This window comes from Myotis daubentonii, chromosome 5 (genome assembly GCF_963259705.1).
Source record: "Myotis daubentonii chromosome 5, mMyoDau2.1, whole genome shotgun sequence".
NCBI classification, from domain to species: Eukaryota; Metazoa; Chordata; class Mammalia; order Chiroptera; family Vespertilionidae; genus Myotis; species Myotis daubentonii.
Window position 1 is genome coordinate 44,407,302 of NC_081844.1, and position 18,534 is coordinate 44,425,835.

The window sequence follows — 18,534 nt, forward strand, 5'->3', positions numbered from 1 at the left end:
TGATGCATAAAGTTTTCTCCAGATCTGACTTGGTAAATGCAGAGCCAAGGCTACTAAGAGAGGTGCAGCACGCGTCGCGTTAAATAAATCCAGGAGCAGAGTGGTCAGTCTGAGCGGCGAACCCCAGAACCTCTTCTGCTAAGGATTCTTAGGCGAAGAGCAGCGCATCCTCTGCCTCCAGCCAGCGGCGCATCCGGAGTTAACTGCAGCTCCTATCCAGAGAGAGAGAGGAAGATAGGATAGGAGGGGGTGGTAGAGGGGAAAAAAAAAAAAAAGCTGGGGGAGGGAGGGGGTGAGCCAACCGGAGTGAGCGGAGAGCAGGCGCGGGGGGAGTGGAGATGCGGGGAGCGCGCCCGGCGCTGGGAGCTGAGTGGACCGCTCCAGACGGCGACGCGAGCCGCGGCTCCTGAAACCTGCGAGTTGGCCGAGCCCCGCCGCCTTTCCAGCCGCAGCTGCGAGCACCGAGCGGGCTCACAGCAAGGTGATGTGCCGGGAAGCCTCCTTCCCCCGGCCCGGCCCGGGCTGCCGCGGCCGGGGCTCCCTCCTTCCACCCCCCTCTCCTCCCCCGGGGCTGCGGGTCTGCTCCGTGAGTGCCGGTGTCGGGGGAAAGCCCGTCCCTGCCCGTCCCCTCCTCTCCCCGTCCTTGCCGCTGCGCGTTCTCCAGGGTCTCCCCGGTCTCCGCGCCCCTTGCCTGACACTGCCCCCCCCCCCCCCCCCCCGTTGTGTCTCCTTTCCCAGATGCTCAAGGTGCCGGCCGTGCTGTGTGTGTGTGCAGCCGCTTGGTGCAGCCAGGCTCTCGCGGCGGCCGCGGCCGTGGCTGCAGCCGGGGGGCGGTCGGACGGCGGAAATTTTCTGGATGACAAACAATGGCTCACCACCATCTCCCAGTACGACAAGGAGGTCGGGCAGTGGAACAAATTCCGAGACGTAAGTGCTGCGCACCCCCTCCCCCGGCGCACGGGGCGCGCGGCTGCGGGCGAGGGCCGCGGCGGCCGGGAGCGGGTGGGCACGGGACTCGGTCTGCCGGGCAGCGGGGTTGCAGGAGCCGCCGCGGTGCCCGGCGGCCGGGAAGTTGGCAGTTCCGCTGCCCCCTCCCGACCGGTGCAGCAGGAAGGGCTGGCGGGCCCGCGGGCCCGGAGTTCAGGTTTCGCCCGGTTCCCACCGCCCCGTCCCCCTTCCCCTTCGGCCTCCGAAGGTTTGCAAAGTGCCGGCTCGCCCGGCTCAACTTTTCCAGGGTGTTTCTGGCACTAGCCAACACGGTGGATGTGCTTTTGCGATGCATTGCCACGAAAGTAACTAGGATCGATCTCGTTACTAATGGTCCATTAAGGAATTGGAGGGAGGAGGAAGGAAGATGTAAGATTTATAAATGCCCGCTCTTCCAAGGGCCGGAGGGGGCTGGGGTGGGGGTGGGGGTTGCGGGGCGGCACCGGTCGGCAGAAGTTGAACTGTCCCTGATGGCATAACATTGCTGATCAGATGGGTGCTTCGGCATGCACTTTAAAACAGAACGTGTTTGCAGTGCGTTCCGTTGCCTTGTATCCCAAAATGAACCCCCGTGAAATCTGCGGGGTGAGGCGGTGGCGTGGAAGCGAAGTCCTCAGGTGGCAGCACCGAAAGGGTTAATCTGTAGACCGCCCTGGGGAGTTCCCTGACGGGTTCGGGTTCTCCGGACCGAGCCCGGTTTTAGGAGTGGACGCTAGTTTGCCTTGGAGCCAGGGACCCTGATACTCGGATCGTTTGTTTCCCCACCTGATGTGAATGAAGCAGCAGCAGAGCTAGTTCCGCGTCAAGAGCGCGGTTGCTCTCCACGCATCCAACTCGGTTGTCCTGGGAGGAGGTTGATTACTGTCCCCAGCCCACGCTTTAGACCCCAAAGGCCGGAAAGGGAGCCAGAGGGAGTCACAGACACACTGCCAACCCTTCCTGTGACGGGGGAGAGAATTTCTCCTGGAGTCCAGCCTCAGAACACTCCGTGCAGGTGACTTAACTTCTTTCATCAGTTCTCACACTGTCACGATTTGAGAAAAATCAATGGAAGCTTATAGACTCGTTTTCATCTTGGCTCCTCTACCCCTTCTCCTAACACCCCTCACGTGGACTAGCTGACAAGCCAAATCTAACATGTAGCTGATTCTGGCACACAGATTCCAGAAACGCTATTATTATTTTTTTTTTACTTTAAAATTAGATGTAGCTCATTAATACTAGACTAGGCATGGGTATGGGGATGAAAAACCATAATGATGATAGCACTTCATGGAGGGCTTTGCTTACATGCTTTGTGAACAAGGCTTAAACATTTTGCTAGATGAGTGCTCTTGCAAAAGCAACCCCCCACACGTTTATTTCTGTTTATGCTAATATTGAATACAAAAAAAAAGTTAAAAAAAATAAAGTCAAGCAAACAAATGAAATTATTTCTAAACCCATGGAAAAATTTCCCTTTATCATGCCCTCACTTGGAATAATATTGACAGTCAGTATTTGAACAATGCTTCACATATGGTATTTCATTTCTTAGTGGCTGCGTTAAAATATTTTAAAAATGAATTTTAGACTTTCATCTCTAAAATATATTTTAAATCTGAAATAGCTTACTACTCTGACTTTAGTCAAATTACTTTATTGAATTATTATGAGCAACCGTTCTATACTTGGGAAGTTTGTAAATGTGTTTGATTTAAACTTTTTAGGCAAGCTGAGTTGCCTGAATGAATTCCATATTCTAGGAGTCATTCAGCCAACTTATATAATGACGGAATAGACTATTTATTGCTATAGTATTTTCAGTTATTTTTATGTGACCTTTGGGGGAAATTCATCACAATTACATATTAAATTTAAGTGAGGGATTTACTGAAGTATTTTTGGCAAATATCTGTTTTGATGCACATGCAAAACATGAAAATATAATGATGGTTTACTTTAGGCAGGTAATTACATTCCAGAGGGCATGGAGAAGATAAGTGCTATATTTTTCCCCCATTAACTACCTGTTGCTTATCATTAACATGCCAAAATGCATGCTGACAGTGTGACCTCAAATCATCAGAGTACATAATACGCAATCCTTATTTAGACCATCCACCCCACTCATAATTTACATATTTTCTTTCCCCTTTTTGGGAATCACTAGCTTAATAATATTTTTGTGTCTTTCAGGATGTTGTTCATTTTTTTTTTTTTTGGTTCAATTTCAACTGGAAGTCCATGGTTATGAGGCAGTGCTTGAAATCTGTACTGCATGAATATACCTTTAACTGTTCTGCATCAGCATTGACATCTTAAGTAATGGATTTGAATATTCACTTTATATGAAGGCACAGAAAGAAGGAACTCTGAACTTCTTTTAGAAACAGTTTGCTGACGTACTTCTATTTAGTGCTTTCGTCCCATAAAAATATAACTAATTTCACTTAGGGGAAAAAAAAAAAAACTTTGGAGACTTCAGCATATTTAATACTAGAATTAATCCTTACCTTTTGTTATGTGACTATTTTACACAGTCACCATTATCGTACAAGTAACTTCTTGATGAAAGTTTGAAGTATATCCTCTTTTGAATTATATATGAAAAGTGTTTTGAATAATATTTGATATTATTCAAATCACTCATGTTTAACTGAGTGATTTTTAAATTAATGTGATTTATATATGTGATGTAAATATATAATATATCAGATATAATAAGGCTTTAGGGATAAAGAACATGGATAGAAAGTGTTATGGGAAAGTAGATGAATGAAGACCAGAAGCTCTGTCATTGATGACTCATTTTCTCAATTTCCTCCATGTGAAACAGAGAAATTATAAAACCAAATGCCAGCTTATAAAGAATTTCTATTAATATAGAAGAAACTTCCAAATAATTTTGACCACTTTATATTAGCATTGCTCTTTGGAAAAAGTTTTGTTGCCCTTTAAAGTGTATAAAATGTGATTATATAAACAGAGAACTTTTATCCCTTTGAAATTATTAATATATTTTGTTATTTGCATAAAAATGCCTATAATACCTTAACTCCTATGTTAGGAAAAATAAAAGTTTAACCTAAAGATATAGAGAAGTCAACACATTTAAAAATAAGTATAGTAACTAGAACCAGCATGTTATATTTGGGGTATAATTATTTGACTTTAGATAAAGCAAAGGAACAAAAAACCAGAGGCTCATTTTGAAAGTTGTTTTAAGAAATGGTTAGTATTTGTGTTGCAACACCCACCATCAACTTCAGTTTACATTTATCCTTTAAGTGATTTTTAATATTCTTTAGATATATTGAAAGCAGTAGGAAAGCATTACAAGTCACCTTTAAAAATTCAACCTTAATATAAGTTAAAGGACATGTAAAATGAGAAAATGCAAAATACAGTGTCTCAGAGGCAATCAAATTATAAATTGACTTTTTAAAAATGCCTGCTTTGGATATATTGTATAGTAAGTAGACTTTCTTAACTTATTGTATTTCCCTTTTTCATCTAAATTGAGGTTCTAGAGTGGGCAGATTATTTAAGAGATGATGGTTGTTGAAGGGATATTTCCTGGCATTAGTGGCTATAAGGAATAAAGCCCCCTGAGAATCTATCAACTTTGCTGTTAAAAAGTAAATAAGACAATTAGTTTCTCTGCCTACTCCAAGTAAAGTACTGTATTGCTTTAAAAAGCATTAAAATTCAAACAGTGAGAATCTTGAAAGAATGCTTTCAGTACTTCCCTTAGATTTGTGATGTTCCATGGTTCTGTTTCCTGAATAGCCAGCATAACCTTAACACTAGGGCTCCTCCTTTGTGGTACTATTTTTAAATTAAAATATTTTAATTGAGATATAATTGACAAATAAAATTGTATATATTTAAGTTGAACAATGGGATGATGTCTTATACATATAGTGCAATGATTACCTTTGTGGTATATTAATGGTAGGCAAGAATGTTGTGCTACTTAACTTTTTAAATAGTAGTGTACCAAAAATAAAATTAAAGAATTAATACTAATTTGAAGAAATTTAACATATAACCAACTATTCTCTCTGTTCAGGAATAGTTTCTCAATAATGGAGAACCTATTCTTTTTTTTTGGGGGGGGGGGGGGAGGGGGTAGGGAAACCTAATCTAATAAAAATCCACACATTTTTAGTGTTTCTCATCATGAAACAGTATGTTTAACTGTGTAACTATTATCTATATTTTATCATAGTTGAGAACGTAGTCTCTCTATGGGAATTCTTCACACTTAATTTGTTGCATTCTCATGAGTGTTTCTCTTTCTTTTTGATCGTTGATTGACTAGGGGCCACGGAGTGTTTAAAAAGTCATAAAAGCCTGTGAATATAGTATGCATATTTACAGATCAGAGCTGGTAAAGACTATAGCATGCAATGTTTTTGATGTTGCACTATTTATATTGTTTAAATCATCTGGGGATGTAATCAAGAGAGAGGCAATTGCCTTCTTGAAAGAAGCATTAGACAATCTTTGAAGATCTGGGCAGACAATGAGTTACTATAGCAACAAAGGGCTAGCCCCATGCAGCATCCTGTCCTCTATCCTTGTCATTGGGTCCTAGTTAAGCAGTGGTTCTAGTACGATCTCCACATCCCTATTTCTTAATTCCGCCCCCCCCCCCCCCACCTGCCACCACCAGTACCATACTCACCAGGCAGGATCTAAGACTGGTTTTGTCAAGTCTGATGTCACATTAGAATGGCAGGTCAAAGGATGCCCACTGATCTGCTGGTTTCATGGAGAGGGCTGTTAGGAAGGGCTGGTATCACATCATCAGATCCCAACAGGAAGTCTGAATTGAATTGGAAATGTAGTCAATTTGGTATGGGTTCATTCTAACGGAAATTATAGGGAAGTGTGCAACACTTTTAACTCTCTAGCTTTCATAATTTCTAGTGAGTTATTAGGAAAGTATAATTAAGTAGTTTAAGAAATACATTGTTCTGTGTGTGTGTGTATATGTCATCCTATCTAATAAAAGAGAAACATGATAATTAGTGTACGACCGCTACCCTTCCCATTGGCTAATCAGGGCAATATGCAAATTAACATCCAGCCAAGATGGCAGCTGGCAGCCAGGCAGCTGACGTGAACAGGGAGGCTTGCTTGCTTCAGTGAGGGAGGAAGCCAAGCTTCCCCGCCTGCCTTGCCCGCCTCTCAGCTGCACTCTAAACAACATTGTAACAAATATAGAAGCTAAACAAAACCCCAGGCTTCAGCCAGCAGGACCGCAACATTGTTTCAAATATAGAAGGTAAACAAAGGCCAGAAACCTGCTTTCAGCAGTTGAGGTCTCATAGCTGGAGCCTAGCCTCAGAGCTAAGCTGGCCCAGAATAAAAAAAAAAAGGAAAAAAGGAGTGGTTGGGAGCTTCAGTCACCCACTGAAAACAGCCCTCAGCCCCTCACCCAGGCTGGCTAGGAACCCCAGTGGGGACCCCCACCCTACAGGGGGAGTGACCAGCTGCAAACAGCCATCATCCCCTCACCCAGGCTGGCCAGGCACCCAAGTGGGACCCCCACCCTGATCCAGGACACCCTTCAGGGCAAACCAGCCGGCCCCCACCCGTGCACCAGGCTTCTATCCTATTTAGTAAAAGGGTAATATGCCTCCCAGCACCGGGATCAGCGTGACAGGGGGCATCGACCAAACCCCCTGATCGCCCTGGGGCTCTGTGTGTGACAGGGGGCGGGGCCACAACCTCCCTATCCGCCCTGTTCTGTTCGTGACAGGGGGGAGCTCCTCAACCCCCTGATCAGCCCTGCTCTGTGCGTGACAGGGGGGAGCTCCCCAACCCCCTGATTGCCCTGTGGCTCTGTGTGTGACAGGGTGCGGCACCCCAACCCCCTGATCGGCCCTGCTCTGTGCGTGACAGGGGGGAGCTCCCCAACCCCCTGATTGCCCTGCGGCTCTGTGTGTGACAGGGTGCGGTGCCCCAACCCCCCCCACCCCCCCCATCGGCCCTGCCCTGAGTGTGACTGTGGCTGTGCCCCAACCCCCTGATCTGCCCTGCTCTCTGTGTGACAGGGGGCGCTGCCCCAACTCCCCTATCGGCCCTGCTCTGTGTGTGACCAGGGGGATCTCCCCAACCCCCTGATGGGCCCTACTCTGTGTGTGACAGGGGGGAGCTCCCCAACCCCCTGATGGGCCCTACTCTGTGTGTGACAGGGGGGAGCTCCTCAACCCCCTGATGGGCCCTGCTCTGTGTGTGACAGGGGGGAGCTCCTCAACCCCCTGATGGGCCCTGCTCTGTGCATGACAGCGGGTGGCGCCGCAACCTCCCTATGGACCCTGCCTTGAGTGTGACAGGGGGCGGTGCCCCAACCCCCCAATCGGCCCTACCCTAAGAGTGACTAGGGGTGGCATCGCAACCTCCCAATCCGCCCTGCTCTGTGCATGACAGGGGGCGGCGCCCCAACTCCCCAATCGGCCCTGCTCTGAGCCTGACCAGGGGCTGCACCTAGGGATTGGGCCTGCCCTCTGCCACCCGGGAGCAGGCCTAAGCCAGCAGGTCGTTATCTCCCGAGGGGTCCCAGACTGGGAGAGGGCACAGGCCGGGCTGAGGGACCCCTCCCTCCCTCCCGAGTGCACAAATTTTTGTGCACCGGGCCTCTAGTATATGATTATAGGTATGCATAAGTAGGTCTATGCATACATGAATATATACTTTATATGTTTGTATATGTGTGTCTTCAAATAGGTAACAGCTATAATAATTAGAAAATCAAGGAGATTATATATTGTCTTATATATTTATATGCTAATTAGAAGAAGATATTCTTCCTAAAATGTTAAGACATCTGTTAGGTATTTTTATTGGCATATTTTATTGACATATTTGTTTGTTTGTTTTTTGTTGTTTTGTTTCTGATGAAATATTTTATTCCAAAAATTCAGAACATAATCTCATTTGCTGGTATATGTGTGGTCGCTGTGTGCCTTCTGGTTTTTATGGGAAGTCAGCTTGTTTGAGATTATATGCTTAAACTTTTTAGCTAGATATACAAAGGGAACACTGGACTGCTATAAAAGCATTTATTTTCCTACTCTTACAATAAGACTGCTTTTAGATCTTATGATTCTGACTCAGAGTGGCATTTGGTGTTATACAACTATATTCTTCATGAGGTGGGCCAGAATTATTTTATTTATCTATTTTTAAAGACTGATCTGTGAATTGTCTTCTCAGCCTGCCCCGCTCCTACCAGCTGGAGTATTTACATGCCTTTTCCATTTATGAAAATCCTTTCATCTTTTCTACCCCTCCTAGTTTCCATATTTGGCTACCCTAGTAGACTGTGAACTCTCTACAGCTATATATTTTAGTCTCTCTCTCTCCTCTCAAATTCCTACAGTTCACTAAGCATTAGCACAGTGACTGGGTCAGTGTTAGCATTAGAAAAATATCTACTAAGTGAAGGAATACTGTGTTAAGTGTGCAATTGAACTGTCCGTAATAAAGGCTTTTTGAACTGTATTGCTTTTTATTAACCATTTTACTTCCATTTCTGACTATCTCCAGCTTAGATTTGTAATTTGAATCAACATTTAATTTTTTATAGAATATAAGGTTTCATGTACTAACCTGCCTTAGTCCATGAGTTCCCAATGGACCAAAGTGGGCATGCTGTGTATGCTATGTCAAAGCTGGCATGTTCATATTTAGAGTGGTATCAGTAGATGCTAATTGTATGCATGTTGGTGGACCCTCTGCCAATTCATCCAATTCTTTTTCCATAGTTTCTCTTTGACCACATAATTTTGGTGCTTTAAAGTCTTTAAATGTTTTCGTGCTACCTGCTAAGTAATGTCAGAGACCAATATCTTCCCTTTCTTTTTCAACTGCTCTGCTGCAATGAAAGGTTGTGTGGCTGAATCCAGGTATTGGACACACAGTCCAGATTTCTTTCTTTCCCTTCTGTCTCTCTTACAGTTGCCAATGTATCATTTAGAAATAGGTTAAGTTTCTGCAAAAGGGGCCTCTGGAACCAAGTGCCTGAGTTAAGGCAGAATTTTATTTGCCAACAATATCACCATCAAGAAGTGAGCTGTCCAGGCTTGGACTTCCAGGGTTATTCTCTCAGGGTTCTCCATAACTTGACATTTCCTATCCAGTAGGAATGATTTAAGAGAAAGTCTAGGACAGTGATGGTGAACCTTTTGAGCTCAGCATGTCAGCATTTTGATAACCCTAACTTAACCCTGGTGCCGTGTCACATATATAAATTTTTTGATATTTGCAACCATAGTAAAACAAAGATTTATATTTTTGATATTTATTTTATATATTTAAATGCCATTTAACAAAGAAAAATCAACCAAAAAAATGAGTTTGCGTGTCACCTCTGACACGCGTGTCATAGGTTCGCCATCACTGGTCTAGGACATGCAGCTCGTCCTAGAATTGACTTGAACGTTGTCACCCATTACCTTGTGTGTATTCCAAAGGCCTGGACTTAGTGGCGTGGCTATAGCTGGCTATACGAGAGATGAGCCAATGTCATCTCTAATGGGAAAGGATTAATCCGGAAAGAAAGAAGGTGAATCAGGTTCTGGGAGGAAGATATTAGTAGCTACTGTAACTGTTTCAACATCAGAATATCTCTTGAGAATAGTCTCTGTGCCCACTGATAGAATTTTTTTTTAATCATTTCCTGTTAATTGTTTGCTTTGCTCTCAATCTCTTTCTCCCTACTTTCATAACATTCCTCTGTTCTGTATTCAGGGTAGAACTGGAGTGCCTGGTACCTAAGGTTGTGGGTGTAGGAGCTTAAGAACCATTAGTAGTGTGCTCCTGTCTGAGAGGATATGTTACAGGTCAGAAACAAAGAAAACTCTCCACATAAGGTGTTAAGGCCAGCCTGCATCTGCTGATGAGTCCTGTCTTCTAGTGAAATCCTTTAGCATTACCTTTTTAGTTATCTTTGGTCATAGGTCCAGAATGTTCTGGTGCAAGGTAGATAATGGTGATCAGTGGGAAGGAATTAAAATGTAGCTACCATTCCCTTAGGAGGAGGACAGAATACTCACTAGAGCCAATGTTGCAAAAAAGAAAGAAAGAAAGAAAGAAAGAAAGAAAGAAAGAAAGAAAGAAAGAAAGAAAGAAAGAAAGAAAGAAAGAAAGAAAGAAAGAAAGAAAAGGAAGGGAGGAAGGAAGGAAGGAAGGAAGGAAGGAAGGAAGGAAGGAAGGAAGGAAGGAAGGAAGGAAGGAAGGAAGGAAGGAAGGGAAGGAAGGAAGGAAGGAAGGCAGGCAGGCAAGACCATTAATGTAAAGTAGTTTGGCCTGGAATAAATCTGGAAATGATGCCATTGCTGGATTCACACAGCGCTTAGTCCTGGAAGCAAAGAAAACAATTTATTTTAGCATTATTAGTACAGCAGGTCTTTAAATAATGTCTTCTCATTCAATATCGTTCTGTTTTAACATTGATGAGAAGAAGAAAAAAAATCAATTCTCGGCCTGGAGCCACAGTTTGTGTGGAGTTTGCACATTCTCCCCATGTCTGCGTGGGTTTTCTCCAGGGGCTCATGTTTCCTTCCACATCCTAACGACGTGCACATTAGGTGATTGGCATTCTAAATCATCCCAGTCTGTGTGAGTGTGGGTTTATGCGATGGGAGGGCCTTGATCTAGGCTGGGGTCCTGCCTTGTGCCCTGAGCTATGGGGAGAGGTTCCAGCCACCCGTGATTCTGAATTGAATTGGATCAATGGGTTGGAAAACAATGATCTTACTTTTTTTTTAAATCTTTCTTAAATGTATGTATAGCTCACTTTTATTTCATTGTTTAATATTAGAAGTCTAGGTTGGGGTCTTTTTTTCCTATTTAAGAAATTTATATAAAAAAATCTCAATTACAGTTTACATTCAATATTATTTTGTATTGGTTTCAGGTCTGCAGCATAGTGGTTAGATAATCATCTACTTTGCAAAGTGTTCCCCCTGATGTTTCCAGTTCCCAACTATCACCATATATAGTTACTACAATAGTATTGTTTGACTACATTTTCTTTTCTTTTTTTAAAAAATATATTTTATTGATTTTTTACAGAGAGGAAGGGAGAGAGAGAGTTCGACACATCGATGAGAGAGAAACATCGATCAGCTGCCTCCTGCATATCCCCCACTGGGGAAGTGCCCGCAACCCATGTACATGCCCTTGACCAGAATCGAACCCGGGACCTTTCAGTGTGCAGGCCGATGCTCTATCCACTGAGCCAAACCGGTTTCGGCAACTACATTTTCTATGTTACAAAATAGTTTTAGGTCTTTATTTAGAACTTTGGTGATTTTTCTTTAAACCAGAAATATGCTCCAGGAACTTAACTCTTGGTTATATCAATTAGCCTATGGTAACATTGGTTTATATGTTTATGCCGTTTTGCTTAGAGTCACAGTTTCTAAGAACTTATGGATGAGGTTAAGTGAGGACTTGCTGCCAGATGTGCCGATGTGCCAGAGAGGCTTCATGCTTTCAGATGTGTTTCATGACATGGGAGATAGCTGACATGGGAGATGGCTGACATTGGAAATGGCTGAGCTCCTTGGCTGGACCAGAAACAGAGATGGTGCATTGCACTATTTGTCCATCAGTTTGTGTGTGTGTGTTTTTTAAAGAGATGGTTAACTCCTACCTTGCAAAGTGAACACTTTAGTATTTATTTATCCTTTTTTTCATAAACGTATTTATGGCACGACTATTTTATAAGTGATGATTATATAAATTTGCTTAGCATTTTATTCACACAATTCAGAATATGTTATAATTAAACTAATAATAGTAATGATACTATAGTGTACAAATATACAAGGTAAAAAGGTAGATAAAAATCTTTTTAAAACCATTTTGTCCTTGCAGTCACGTACACGGTGGGCAAGAGTAGGTTTACAGATATGAATATGCAAAATAATTTATTCTTCTATAATTATTTATTAATTATAGTAGTATTTTCCATAAATTTTATATATATATGTATATATATATACACACATATATGTATATTTTCTACACACAAACTCATAGAGAGTGGCAAATATGTGAATTTTTTTCTATAGCCTTCTTTTATGTTATGCTCTTTATATTACTTTAGAAATTAACTGTATGCCAATGTGCCTATTTTCAGATGATTTTTTTAATATTTTTGTCAATAAAATAATACTATATCTTTATCAATATTTTTTGTACACACAAAGTAAAATAAACTATGTTTAAAGTTTGCTAGATTACTTTATATAATGGAGATCATCTGTTTCTCTTATTTTATTCTCTGAAAACTCCAACCATCTGTACTAATCATGTTGAAATTTAACTATTTATAATTATGTAATAATTAAATATATCTATATCTATATTTCTTTATATCTATACTAGAGGCCCGGTGCACAAAAATTTGTGCACTCGGGGAGGGAGGGGGGGGTCCCTCAGCCCGGCCTGTGCCCTCTCCCAGTCTGGGACCCCTCGGGAGATAACGACCTGCTGGCTTAGACCTGCTCCCAGGTGGCAGAGGGCAGACCCAATCCCTAGGTGCAGCCCCTGGTCGGGCTCAGAGCAGGGCCATTTGGGGAGTTGGGGCACCGCCCCATGTCATGCACAGAGCAGGAAGAATCAGGAGGTTGCGATGCCACCCTCAGTCACGCTCAGGGTAGGGCCGATTGGGGGGTTGGGGCACCGCCCCCTGTCACACTCAAAGCAGGGTCGATGGGGAGGTTGCGGCGCAACCCCCTGTCACGCACAGAGCAGGGCCAATGAGGGGGTTGGGGCACTGGCCCCTGTCACTCACAGAGCAGAGCCCATCAGAGGGGTTGGGGCGCCGCCACTCTCACACTCAGGGCAGGGCCGAAGGGGAGGTTATGGCTCTACCCCGTCACACACAGAGCAGGACCCGTTGGGGGGAGGCCGGGGGTGGGGGAGGGGGTTGGGGCACCACACCCTGTCACACACAGAGCAGGGCCGATCAGGGGGTTGGGGTACTGCACCCTGTCACACACAGAGCCGCAGAGCGATCAGGGAGTTGGGGAGCTCCCCCCTATCAGGCACAGAGCAGGGCTGATCAGGGGGTTGGGGCGCCTTCCCCTGTCCCGAACAGAGCAGGGCGGATAGGGAGGTTGTGGCCCCGCCCCCTGTCACACACAGAGCCGCAGGGCGATCAGGGGGTTCAGGGGGTTTGGGCACTGCCCCCTGTCACACTGATGCCGGTGCCAGGAGGCCTCGCGGCTCCGCTGATCCCCGTGCACTGGGTGTGTGTGTGGGGGGAGTGTCCCTCAGCCCAGCCTGCCCCCTCTCACATACTGGGAGCCCTCAGGCGTTGACCCCCATCACCCTCCAATCGCAGGATCGGCCCCTTGCCCAGGCCTGATGCCTCTGGCCTAGGCGTTCAGCCCGGGCAGCGGGGACCCGCAGCTGCAGCGGCCCCACGATCGTGGGCTTCGCTTTAGGCCCAGGCAAGGGACCCCTAGCTCCCGGGACTGCCAGCTTCGACCGTGCCCAGCTCCCATCACTGGCTCCACCCCTACTTCCTGCTATCACTGGCCAGGGCGGAAAAGGCACCTGATTCTTCGATCATGGCTGGGGGGCAGGGCTTCTTCCTGCTTTCCCTTTGGCCTCCCTGCATTGTGCCTACATATGCAAATTAGCCGCCATCTTGTTGGCAGTTAACTGCCATCTCAGTTGGCAGTTAATTTGCATATAGCCCTGATTAGCCAATGAAAAGGGTGGCTCGTATGCCAATTACCATTTTTCTCTTTTATTAGTGTTGATACCTATATGTATATCTATATATCTATATCTATTTCTATATATCTACATATATCAGCCAGAATATTAAATAATATAAATGTGAAAACCAATGTTAGGGAAACTATAGATTCAAATTATGAGTAAATGCAAATTTATTAGGCACTTTAATTAGAAATAATATTTCAGTTTAATTCCTAGCTGTTACTCTAATCAAATAATTTTTAAAATAAGTAAATGGATACATTTTCTATAGTTTATATGAATAGGCTACTTTTAAGTTTGGACTTATTATAGCTAGAGGGGGCGATAATGGTAAAAATGTACTCATTCAGAATATCAAATGACTCAGATATCCTATATAATAAAAGCCTAATCTGCTAAGTGTCCGACCATTCATTCTATACCATTGGACCAGTTGCCATGACGCGCACTGACAACGACCAGTAGGTTAGCTTGCTGCTGGGGTCCGGCCAATGGGGACTATGCCAGAAGGACAGGACATGCCCTGGTACCCTCCCGCGGTCCCTCTCCTTTTTATGACTGGCTTGTTTTTACTGTCTTCCAGGTTCATCCATGAGGTTGCCAATGGCAGGGTTTCCATCTTTTTAAAGGCTGAGTAACATTTCATTGTGTGTGTAGCCACATTTGTTTATCGATTAAGCCACAGATGTCACTTGAATTGCTTCTGCCTTTTGGATATTGTAAAAGAGGCTGCTGGGAACATGGGTGTGCGAATACCTCTTCAGGATCTGCTTTCAATTCTTTAGATATAGCAGATAAGATAGGTTAGAATAAATCTAGTTTTTTAGAGTCATTTTATTGCCTATTTGATATGTTGGAGACTTCTCCATTTAGAATTTCAATTAAGTTACTAAGTATGAACTGTTTCATTGAACATGGATTCTTTGTTGTTAGAGTTTTGTAGCAAAAGCAAAATTAATTAGCTGCCAGGCTGAGGAATGTATGAATACATTAATATACAGTGATTTCTATATTTTGTAGCTATTGAAGTTAAATAATACTGAACTTATTTGATGCTAACTTTTACATTAAGTATTTATATGAAATAAATGATTACATGAAATATCCTCTGATAAAAAAAATAAAATAGATTTATATGGTCAATTTTGGAATAAGTTGAGTGCTCCAGATGCTTCTGTGGGTTTCTATTCAAAGAATGAGGAAAAGCCCATTATTTAGCAGGAATGAAAGAAGGAGCGGGCCCCACAGTGAAACAATCGAATTGTGTCTCCAAATCTATAAAACATGATAGGGCATTATCTTCCTGAATATGGTAAAAGACCTACTAGATAGAGCTCCCCAAAATATTCACTTGATAGCCCCTTAATCACAGCTCAGTTTCACTTTTCTACTACCAGCCTGCTTTGTGACTTTCAAGACATTTAGTAGGGTACTCTGAGCAGGATACTCTGAAATATGAGCTTGCTAATTGCCTTGGCACATGGTATTAGCATCTGCTGAAGAACCAGTTTTAGAATATCAGGAGAATATTTATAGGCCTTTCATGGCATACAGCGTAGTATGAAATTATAGGCAACCTCCTAGTCTTCTAGGGAGACTGGTTAAGGTGCCCTTGGCAACATCTGAGGTTCTCCTCAAATGTCCCTGAGGCAGTCAGATTCATCTAAAGTGAACATTCCCCCGAGGCAAAACTTCTCTGGGACATTGAATCAACATCCATTAGCCGGGTATTACCTGAGAAATGTTTCAGTGACACGAAATATAATTTCTTTGAGTTGAGATGCTGTATTCTTTAGTTTTAAAGAGCTATTGTGCCATGTCCAGCTAGCTCAGTTTGATTAGAGCAGTGGTTCTCAACCTTCTGGCCCTTTAAATACAGTTCCTCATGTTGTGACCCCAGCCATAAAATTATTTTCGTTGGTATTTCATAACTGTAATGTTGCTACTGTTATGAATCGTAATGTAAATATCTGGTATGCAAGATGGTCATAGGCGACCCCTGTGAAAGGGTCGTTTGACCGCCAAAGGGGTTGCGACCCACAGGTTGCAAACCGCTGGGTTAGAGCATTGCCCCAGTATGCCAATGCTGTGGGTTCGATCCTGCATCAGGGCACATACAAAAATGAACCAATGGATACATAAGTGGGACAACAAGTCAATGTTTCTCTCAAATCAACCAATAAACAAAAGAATAAGTTTCATGCTTATAGACCAAAACTCTAAAAACAAACCAACAAGCCGAAACCGGTTTGGCTCAGTGGATAGAGCGTCGGCCTGCCGACTGAAGGGTCCCAGGTTCGATTCCGGTCAGGGGCATGTACCTGGGTTGCGGGCATATCCCCAGTGGGAGATGTGCAGGAGGCAGCTGATCGATGTTTCCTCTCTCATCAATGTTTCTAACTCTCTATCTCTCTCCTTTCCTCTCTGTAAAAAATCAATAAAATATATAAAAAAATAAATAAAAAAAAATAAAAACAAACCAACAAAACACCTACTGTGCTTGTTAGGAAGCTTTGAAATTTGAAAGTAAACCTAGTCAAAGTGATATTTTTATGTAGATCAACACATTGGCCACATTATCCCCAGAATTTCATGTTGACCAAATATGCTAACTTTGCTTGCTAATGTTATTATCATTTAAAATAAGTTTAGAATCAAAAGCTTCTGTTTCCCCTCCCCCACATATTCTGGTAAGTAAAAAGTATAAAAACATGGGGAAGTTGCCACTGGGGAATCACGTGTGTAATTCAAATTTGTAGTCAAGATAGGAGAAGACATCCCACACCATTTTTTTTCATCTATGTTGAAAGTATTACATATGTCCCTTTGTCCCCCCCATTGACCCCTTCTAGCCTGCCCCCTCCCAAACCCCACGCCTTTACCATGCTATTGTCAGTTACCATGGGTTATGCATATATGCATACAAGTTCTTTGGTTGATCCCTTCCCACCACTCACCCCTGCCTTCCCTCTGAGATTCCACAGTCTGTTCCATGCTTTTTGGTGTCTCTGGATCTGTTTTGTTCATCAGTTTATTTTATTCATTAGAATAAGAAGTCTTTGAAAAAAATTGTACTTTGAATGTATGCCACATATCAAGTTTCGAGTATCATCGAAAACCACAGCAGTTTGTAGGTCAGTGCATGAGATCTGGAAATCTAATTTCCAGCCGGCTTTGTTTGCTCTGAGGAGCTGAAAGCCACCTGGCCTTTGCTGCCAAAAGCCTTGTTTATTCTGAGAATGAATGCCCCTTGGTTTACATGTGCTGTTGGATTTATTAGAGAACTAGAGCAAGCTTGCCATCCGTCTCAAAGGTGACAAATTATCTCTGGGGTTAGTCTCATGCCAGGCCACGACCCCTGCTACCAAAATCACAAGGAAAACATCAACATAGGGACGAGATGATGCCCATCGGGACCTGGGACAGTTATTGTGTTGTTAACACACATTTTTTACTTAAAAACAACTCACTGACTTCTAATGGGTCTGCCTCTGTGTTCCTGAATGGCTTTCCAGTTGTATTACTCCATAGCCTGTCCTCTTGGACTTCAAAAATAAGTTCTTTGTGAACAATTATCCTTGTAAGTAGTAGGTAGCTTAGGTATAGGTAGGCTTACCGTGTTTGTTGTTAATTCTTCTACTTGAATATGTAATTTAATTTTTATTCATTTTTTTGTTGTTGGATTAGACTGTGATGTGGTTGTGGGTTTAACTTTTCTTTTTACGTGAAAGAACTTATACATTTAAATAGCCTTCTCTTAGATGGCATGATAAAAATTCTACAATTTAATTTCTATAGAGATACAGCATAATTGGTATTACATATAACTATTTTATTGTGAATAGATCTAAGATTGATTTTTTAAAATGAATATAAATTATATGTTCATTTCCAAGTTTCTTTCTTAAATAAGTATTGGCTAAATCACATAGAAACCAAATTATGTTGTGTAAAGAGGTATGATAATAGAATGTGCTTATGTTCCAACTTTTTGTAACATTTTAATATAATTTTGTAAATTGACCAACTGGATAAGGAGATTCAAATTATTTTAAACAAACTTTTATTTTCTTCTTTAAGTCCAAATTTATTTATAATAGCCAAATAAAATGGCATCATATATTTTATCTCAAATAAATGTTTTGTGTTTTTTTTTTTAACAAAACCATTGGTGCCGAAACCGGTTTTGCTCAGTGGATAGAGCGTCGGCCTGCGGACTGAAAGGTCCCAGGTTCGATTCCGGTCAAGGGCATGTACCTGGGTTGCGGGCACATCCCCAGTAGGAGATGTGCAGGAGGCGGCTGATCGATGTTTCTCTCCCATAGATGTTTCTAACTCTCTATCTCTCTCCCTTCCTCTCTGTAAAAAATCAATAAAATATATTTAAAAAAAAAAACAACCATTGGAATAAAGCAATTTCTGTATGTGTATTTAGTTTGGCATAGAAGTTTATTTCTATGCTCTGATCTTTATATTTACTTTAGGACTTCCCTGTAATAATGTCCAATTATGAGTGTTTGCTTCTGCAACATAATTAATAAAATGTTTCTACATTGATTAAACCGATGTTATTCCAAAGCTAATCCTCTGAGCTAAAAATCCTTAATCATTTTGGAGCATAGAAACTAGAATTTGAAGACAGCTCTGACCACTTTCCCCAGAAACATCCAGATACATGCAACTTTGCATACGATATATAGGGAATTAATTTGTAAATCTCTGCTGTGATTATTGGCAACATGGTTGTAAATGAGTTGTGCCTTACAGTCTTTTCTTCATAACTTACAACAGTCTTTAATTTAAAGCTGT

At 42.7% G+C, this 18,534-nt stretch overlaps 1 protein-coding gene across 1 annotated transcript in view; it reads left to right on the forward strand.

Annotated features, from left to right (window-relative positions):
• Window positions 1-335: 335 nt before the first annotated feature.
• The window catches only part of SPOCK3 (SPARC (osteonectin), cwcv and kazal like domains proteoglycan 3), a 333,704-nt gene continuing 315,505 nt past the window's right edge, over window positions 336-18,534 (forward strand). The window contains exons 1-2 of the mRNA XM_059697687.1: window positions 336-481; window positions 739-927. Coding sequence (XP_059553670.1) covers window positions 739-927 — 189 coding nt within the window. The 5' untranslated portion in view covers window positions 336-481. The remainder of the gene's footprint in view (window positions 482-738; window positions 928-18,534) is intronic.